This window comes from Plecotus auritus (assembly GCF_963455305.1).
Source record: "Plecotus auritus genome assembly, chromosome: 7".
Lineage (NCBI taxonomy): Eukaryota > Metazoa > Chordata > Mammalia > Chiroptera > Vespertilionidae > Plecotus > Plecotus auritus.
In genome coordinates, this window is record NC_137774.1 from 94,052,482 (window position 1) to 94,060,793 (window position 8,312).

An 8,312-nucleotide genomic window follows, 5' to 3' on the forward strand; every position below is an offset into this window, starting at 1 on the left:
GGAGGAGGAAGGAGAGAAAATGGCTCCTACACTCCCACTTCTCCCTCCCAGCTATCCCTTTTCTTTCCAAGGGAACTGCTCGAAACTGGGGGGGAAGGGGGCGGCGGGGAACGGGCCACGCGGGCGCGGCACACACACAAAAGAGTCTTGACCTAAGGCACCAGGGCATTAAAGACAGACATACGATATGTAATACTTTAAACAAAATAAAATTTTTTTAAAAAAGACAGACAGATGCAGACTATGGGGCTGGAGATGCTTTCCAAGGGCAGAGCAAGGCACACGCCAGAGCAGCTTAAAGCAGACCCCACTCCAGATTTGGAAGCATAAAGTGCCTGGTGCAAGTGAACGAGCAAACACGTAACAAAAACACAAAAATCGAAAAGCACCCAGACGTTCATTTCTAGAAAGTTAGTACTACTTGATTCCACACGGAATGGAATGGGACATTTTTAACGAATTGGGGGGAGGGAGGATGACGCCGTTAGAATAGGCCAGAAATGCCAAAGGAATAAAGGAAAGTTCGCGTTCTCTACTTTCCCATATGATGGTACTTCTGACCCTCCCTGGGATGTTTCTTTGGGCTGAAGAACCTTCTAAACGCTCACGAGACTATCAGTCTTTCAGGTACTGGAAATGGAAGAGGCCACTAAGGCATGGAGGGGGAAGGGGACAGGAGGGCAGGCGGGGAGTGGGGATGGGGGGAGGGGACAGGGAGGTAGGGGGTGTATTCTCGGGTCAAAGAGGAACCTCACTGCCTGAGCTCAGTACAGCGACTTCTGGCTGAGTAGGGTTGAGGAAAAGTCACCACCTGGGGTCCATCACTCAGATCGCTGTAATCACCCAACCTACGACACAGGCGCCCGCCGCTTCCCTTCGCTTCCCTTCCAGCGGCGGCGGAAGAATCCAGAAAAACGCGGGAAGGCGCAAGGTGCGTTGTGCGCAGGCGCGAGCCCAACGGCTAGTCCCAGGGCTGGTAATTGTCGCGAGGCTTGGGTGTGCGAGCTCGTGCTCACCACGTTCCTGTCACGCCGCTCTGGCAGCCTCGAGCGGCCACCAGCTCTCCCACGTGCTGCCCAGTCACGTGGGCTTACGCTCCAGCGGCCCAATTCTACCGTGCTCCACCCTGGCCCCAGCCCCTCTGCTTCCACTATCGCCTCCTCCCGCCCCCCGCCACACACACACACACACACACACACACACACGCACACGCACACGCACACGCATACGCACCCGCACCCGCACCCGCACCCGCCACACACACCATTGGCCGGGCTTTGCAGTACACCAGTAGTAGCCCCTTCATTCTGGGTTATCAACTACCATAGGCTGGGGTCTACCCTGGCCCCGCCTTTCGAACCGGATAGTCACGCCCCCTAGAAAGACCACGCCCCCCACCAACCTTTGTAGTTCAGCCTAATCCCGCCCCTCTGCCGAGGTCCCCCAACTACATTGGCTTAATTTCTCCCTTGATCCCGCCTCTGAGGCCGGCTCCTTACCATTATTGGTAAGGCCCCGCCTTGGGCCCCTCCCGCTTTCCGACTCGCCTCTCCCATTGTCTCAGTTGATACTGCCTGATCCAGCTATCCTCCTCGCTGTTCAGTTTTCCGAGGTCGCGCTCTTTCTCTTGCCGGCCGGACGGTCCTGCAGCAGAGTACCGGCTTGCTGAGTTCGGGCAGCTCTTCTTTCCTCCGCAGGACCCACTCTGGTGTTCCGGGGTCGCAGCAGCTATGTCCGCACTGCGAACTCTTCTGCTTCTGCTGCTACCTCTGTATCCCGGTCCGGGTCCTGGACCCAGGAGCGAGGCAAAGGTCATCCGGAGTTGCACTGAGACCCGGCAAATTCTGGGGGCCCGGGGATATAGCTTAAGCCTACTCCCTCCCGCCCTGATCTCAGGTGAGGAAAAAGAGGAAGACTAGAGAATTGGGGGGGAGGGAGGGGTCGGGGTGGGTCCTCCCCGTCTCACAATAACTCTTCCCTTTCAGAGTGACCGTTGTAATGTTTTTATCCCATAGTAATAACGCCTCTCCTCCTGAACTTCCTTACCAGCAGCACAATAACCCTCCTGTTCACATAGTAGCTATTTTACTCCACCCCCACCCCAAATCCCTTTCTAGTAAGTAGCACCCATCTCTCTGGTGCTTTCTTTACAGCCCAATTAGTTCTCCTCGCTATTTCTAAGAGCACTTCTATAATACTTTCTTGTTTACCAAGTAACCCCACCCCTTCAATCCCCATTCTTCCTATAGAAGCTGTCCTGTAAGTCCTTAGAGGCCTGGGGTGTGCCAGTTGGGGACGGTCGCCTGAGGGCCCTCTGATCACTAATTTGGCCCCTTACTATTTGATCCCATGCCCAATGGCAGTGGACTGGGAATGGGTGAGGGGACAATAGGGTGGGTATAGGGTCAAGTAGGAATGTGTGTACAGACAATAGAAAAGAAACCAGACAGGTGAAAGAGAAGGGATGGCCCCCAGAGATAGGCAGGAAAAGAAAGGAATTTTACCACATCACTTCCCACCATTCCTTATTTCCCACCATTCCTTGTGTCTCCTCTATCTAGGTGAGCACCTCCGAATCTGTCCCCAAGAATATACTTGCTGTTCCAGTGAAATAGAGGAGAGGCTGACCTGGGACACTGAGGCTACTTTCCGAGGCCTGGTGGAGGAGAGTGGCTCCTTCCTGGTTCACACATTGGCTTCCCGGCATAGAACATTTGATGGTGAGGACTTGGGGTCCCCAAAACTGGCCACACACCTCCTGGATATGCTCATGATCCCAGCAAGTATATCCTGTCCTCACTTCCTACTCCATCCCTAAGGCACCCCTGCCCTGTCTTAGCCCCACAACCCCACCCCATTCTCAATCTGCCCAAGTCTGAGAGTTGCTCAGTTTCTAACTCACTTGTCTTTTTTCTCCCCACTTTCTTCTTGCCTTTGCTCTTTTACTTTTTCATCCTTCTCTGGCCTCATCACACCTCACACCACTTTCTTTGCATTTGCCACAGAGGTTTTTCGGGAGATGCTCTCATCAGCTGAGCACTCCCTGGCCCTGCTCTTCCATCGCTCCTATGGCCGCCTATATTCCCAGCATACCCCCTTATTCAGTGGCCTGTTCTCTCGGCTGCGGGACTACTATGAGAAGTCTGGTGAGGGGTTAGATGACGCCTTGGTGGATTTCTGGACGCAGGTCCTGGAGAGAATGTTCCCCCTGCTGCACCCACAGTACATCTTCTCCCCTGAATACCTGTTCTGCCTCACTCGCCTTGCCTCCTCTGCTGATGACTCTCTGAAGCCTTTCGGGGACTCACCCCGACGCCTCCGCCTGCAGGTGAGGGGTCTCAACGCCTGAGTTTCAGCCATCTCTGACCTAGTGACCTCTAAACTGTGTATTCACCTCCAACTGAATGACTGCCCCTTCATGCTTCATTCACCCCTGACCTGGTGATCCCCACATCCTGCAGGTCAGCCATCTCTGACCTTGTGATCACTATCTAGAGCCCCAGTGACCCCTGCCTGACCCAGTGCTCCTTGATTTCCTTTAATTGGATGTCTCCCACTCCCATCCTGTGCAAAGTCTCACACACATCCCTGACCCATTCACCTACTCTTGCCCCCCAGCCACCTTTCTGCCAACTCTTTCCTCATTCTAATATCTTGACTTCCTCTGGTTCAACTAAATGTGAGTCAGGCACTTAGTATTTGAGAAGGATTTTCATTTTATAGTATCTCACTTAATTGCCATTTTAACTCTGGGAGGTAGATGGTAGTATTCCTGTTTTACAGATGAGGAAACTGAACCTCCCAGAAGTTAAGGTCTCACAGCCAGTAAATGGTAGAGCTGTGTCTCACACCCAGGTCTTCTGGCTGTAAGTTCAGTGTTTGTCCTGATGCACAGTCCCATTATCTCCAAGCCCTGTAAAACAATCCCTCCATCTCTTCCCAAGCCCAGCTCACCTTGATCCTCCAGTGGTCAGCAAACTCATTAGTCAACAGAGCCAAATATCAACAGTACAACGATTGAAATTTCTTTTGAGAGCCAAATTTTTTTAACTTAAACTTCTTCTAACGCCACTTCTTCAAAATAGACTCGCCCAGGCCGTGGTATTTTGTGGAAGAGCCACATTCAAGGAGCTAAAGAGCCGCATATGGTTTGCGAGCCACAGTTTGCCGACCACTGTTCTAGACTATAATTCCTTTGAGCCTCTTGTACCTGCCTTCCTGTACCACCTGATAATCCTAACCACCCCAAGTTAACTCCACAAACCTACCCCCCACTGCTCATCCCGGTGGTATAGTCTCTTGGCCCCGATCTTGACTGACAAGACAACCCTATGGTTTTCCTCACCTTCTTTCTTCTCCCCCAGATAACCCGGGCCATGGTGGCTGCCCGGGCCTTTATCCAGGGCTTGGAGACTGGAAGAGATGTGGTCAGCGAAGCACTTAAGGTTAGAGGGTGCTTGAGTGTGGGTGGGGCTCAGGGAGGGAAAAGGAGATGCCCCGTGAGGAAGAGTCAGATGCCAGCTGGCAGGAGAGATGTGGAGCTTTCCCTTGTTAGCCTTGAGGCCCTGGAACCCCAGGGTGAACCAGGAAGGAGATGGGCCGGAGGGAAGTCTCCCTGGTGTCATGATTCATGATCTGCTCTCACCTCTGACCCTCTCCTGCCCTTTGATGACTCATATTCCTGTCAGCCTCTGGGGTTCTGCTCATCTCCATAACATTCTGAGATGGGAGTACTGGTCCCCCCAGTTTCCTCCAGATGCCTCAGTGGCTCTTCCTTTCCTGCTACTGAAGGCCAGATTCCTGACTTGGCCTTCAAGGCTCTCTTTCTACCACCCATTCTCTCCCTGACCTCTAGCCATACCTCTTCCATCCTCAGTTTCTTCCTTCCCCACTCTTGTCCTTAAACCTTTTCTCAGACCCTACTGGTCCATCCTTCCCAAAAAGCAGTATCTACAAGCTGGCCCCGAGGAACTTCCCTCCACAGTCTTTTGGGGATCTCACCTGCTGCTACATGGGGTCACCAACCCTAGCCATTCACATCAGTTCTCCATATGGGGCATGGGAAGGTAGGGTGGGGTATTTGATTTCTCTCTGTGCAGCACTAAGCTTGGCTGAGGGCAGCCTCAATGTTTGTGGATAACATAGCCCAGCTCTCTGCCCCCAGGTCCCCATGTCTGAAGGCTGTAGGCGGGCTGTAATGCGTCTGACTGGCTGCCCCTTTTGTCGGGGGGTCCCCCTGCTGCCGCCTTGCCGGGGCTTCTGCCTCAACGTGGCCCATGGCTGTCTCAGCAGTCAGGGACTGGACCCTGACTGGGGGGCCTATCTGGGTGAGGACTCAGGAAAGCCTGAGAAGCGTGTCCCTGTAAGGGTGAGTGGGCTGGACGGGAGGGATTTTTAAGCCATATTGAGGGGGATCATTGAGGGGGAGGGAATGGTAGAGATCTTGAGTCTCCCCATCTAACACTTTGCTGCCCAGGTCAGGATTTGTGGGAACTTCCTAGTTTAATGAGTACCTCCATGCTGTCCCCCCATTTCACCCTTGGCTTTCTCCCCCTCCTTCAAGATGGTCTCCTGTTCCTGGCTGAGAAGATCCAGGGCCCCTTTTCCTTTGAGCTGGCAGTTCAGGCCATTGGGGTGAAGATCTCAGAAGGTTTGATGTACCTGCAGGAAAACAGTATAGGGGTGTCCACCCAGGTACAGGAGCCTCCAGGAGCGTGGGAGTGTCAGCTTGGGGGCTGGGAGGAGTGGTATGGGTATCAGCTCTAGTACAGGAGAGAAAAGGATGGAGGCAAAGGCCTGGGATTGTGAGACAGTGTTGGGTGTCAGGGAGACACTGTAGGGTACCTGGGGAAACAGGGCTGTCAGGGGAGATTTAGGTGTTGGAATGGAGATTCAGTGTCAGTTTCATCCTGCGGGGCATCCCTGTGCCACAGGTGTTTCAGGAATGTGGCGTTCCCCCAAAGGCGATGGCCCGTGCCCACCGAGCCCTGGCACCCATAGAAGAAGTGGGCCGGCTCTGGACCGCGGCAGCAGGGGCGGAGGAGGAGCAGCCCACGACAGCTGCGGGCAGCAGCCTGCCCCGGATGGTGAGTTGGGGGTGTTGGGTGGGTTGGTGGGAACGCGTGTGGGGGGTGGGTGGGTGGGTGGGCACGCGCTGCAGCTCCACCTGCTCTTCCTGCACTCCCAGGTGTGGGAACTCCGCGAGCGGCTGGACCGAGTCCGGGGCTTCTGGGCCGGGCTGCCTCTGGCGGTGTGCGGGGACCCCCGCATGGCATTGGATATCTCGCAGGAAGCGGCGCCCTGCTGGACGGGAACCGGGAGGGGCCGGTGAGAGGGGGAGGGGCAGGTGGGCGGCTTGGTGGGCGGGCGAGGCCCAAATCCGGGGCCGGGGTTGGGGCAGGAGCCTTTAGGGCTGCTCTGCTCGCAGGTACTTGTTGCCAGTAGTCGGAGGGTCCCTGACCAAGCAGCTCGACAATCCAGAGCTGGATGTGGAAGCCTCAAACCCCGACCTCCGGACTCGGATGCGGCGGCTGCAACTCCGGTCAGCTACAATGAGGATGAGGGCAGCTGCCCAGGGACACGACCTAGATCTGGAGGACTGGGGTGAGACCTGATACCCCGGGGATGGGGAGGTGGGGAGGAGGGCCCTGATGGTCTCCCTCCTCTGGTTGCTTGGGATTGGACCTTGGACCTGCCCACTGCTTTCTGAGTCCCCCCCTTCCCATCTTGTTATCATTCATTCATTCACGCATTCATTTTACAATCACGTATTGAACCCTTACCTCAAAGGTTAGGGATAGAAGACCAGTATGAGAGAAAGTCTCTATCTGTGAGTTCACATTCCAGTTGAGGAGTCTCCAAAACATTCTTACAGAACAGTGGGCAGAGGACTGTGGGAGATTGGGGAGGGTGCCCTCCCCACCTCAAGCAGGGTTGGGGTGCCATTGGGCTGGCTTCCCAAAGTAGAGTTTGCCAGAGAAGCAAGGCAAGAGCATTAATTTTCTCTCTTCCCATCTGCCTGTCTCTCTTTTCTGTCTCATTGTCTTTTTTTTCTGTCTCCCATTGCCTTTCCTCATTCTCATGTCTACCTGACTTCTCTATCCTTGCCTTGCTGTCATTGTCTTTCTCCCTCTTCCTATCTATCTACCTGTCTCTCTCTCCTCCCTCTTTGTGTCTATCTCTGTTTCCCACTGCCCCTTTTACCCATCCCTGTCTATCTCTGATCCTCTCCCTCCCGGCAGAGGAGGATGCCAGTGGCTCTGGAGAAGGACAGCACTATGCAGATGACTGGATGGCTGGGGCAGCGGCTGTGGGCCCCCCAGCCCGGCCTCCTCGTCCTCCTGGCCGCAAAGGAGGTTTCATCATCCGCCAAAACCAGGGCAGGAGCAGGACTGGGGGAACATCGGTTGGTTTTCACACCCAACCCATTCTCATTCTCTTCCTCTCAGCCCTGGCCCTGGTTGGACCTCGATAACAGGGGAAGGGTGCCCTGGCATCAGAGGGGTTCGTGGCCCTTTCTCTTCTCCCCTCTCATCTGAATCTGGGGAGGAGTTGAAGGGGGCTGCAGAGAGGGTTGAGAAGGGACTTTTTGGGTGAATGGCTAGGGCCCCAAATCCAGGAGATTCCCATTAGGATTGGGTGGGTGTTCACATATTTATTTTTTCATTTGGTATCGGGGTGGGGAGGCTGAGGGTATTTATTTAGGAAGGACTTGTGGTCTCTCCAACTGAGCCTCTAAGTTTGGGCTCTGGTGGTCAGCCCAAAGGAGGAGAAAGGGAAGATTTTTAGAGTGACACTTGGGGGGTAGGGTTTGAAGGAAGTTGGAAGTGGGGAGTGGTGGGTTCACCTGGTCTCTGAAATGGACAAAGCTGGGTGCTGACAGGGTGCAGGGCAGGGAACTTGGGTATGTGAATAGGATATCAGGATCTCTGGTCCTTGGTTCTATGTGTTTTTTTCAGTATCTATTTCTTAAACTAAAACGCAAAAAAAAAATTCATGACCTCTGCCATCCACATCCTTCACAAGTTTTGCATTTTACAAATAAACAACTAATTTATTGGACCCTGAGTGTGACTTTTCTGTAACTTCAGCAGCCCTCCCTGAGCCTGGCTCCTTGCAGAGGCCCCAGAGCCTCAAATGGCTCGTTTTCTACTTAATTCTTGCCTCTCTTGGATCCTGCCCCTGATACTGAATTTGGGCAAGTTGTTCACCCTCTGGATCTGAGAACCTTCATTTGTAAAATGGGGAGAAATGTAAGGACCAAATAGGAACTGTGTGAGGAAGCATCTTGTTACGGGCAAAATTCTTGAACA

The 8,312-nt window shown here is 53.9% G+C and overlaps 1 protein-coding gene across 1 annotated transcript; it reads left to right on the forward strand.

Moving 5' to 3' along the window:
• Nucleotides 1-1,652: 1,652 nt before the first annotated feature.
• On the forward strand, nt 1,653-8,058 carry GPC2 (glypican 2). The gene is made up of 10 exons (XM_080678974.1): nt 1,653-1,896; nt 2,562-2,720; nt 3,006-3,328; nt 4,365-4,445; nt 5,165-5,327; nt 5,564-5,694; nt 5,934-6,086; nt 6,188-6,327; nt 6,428-6,603; nt 7,242-8,058. The coding sequence occupies exons 1-10, from the start codon at nt 1,731-1,733 to the stop codon at nt 7,472-7,474; spliced, it is 1,725 nt and encodes a 574-aa protein (XP_080535100.1). The 5' UTR covers nt 1,653-1,730; the 3' UTR covers nt 7,475-8,058.
• The last annotated feature ends 254 nt before the right edge of the window (nt 8,059-8,312 follow it).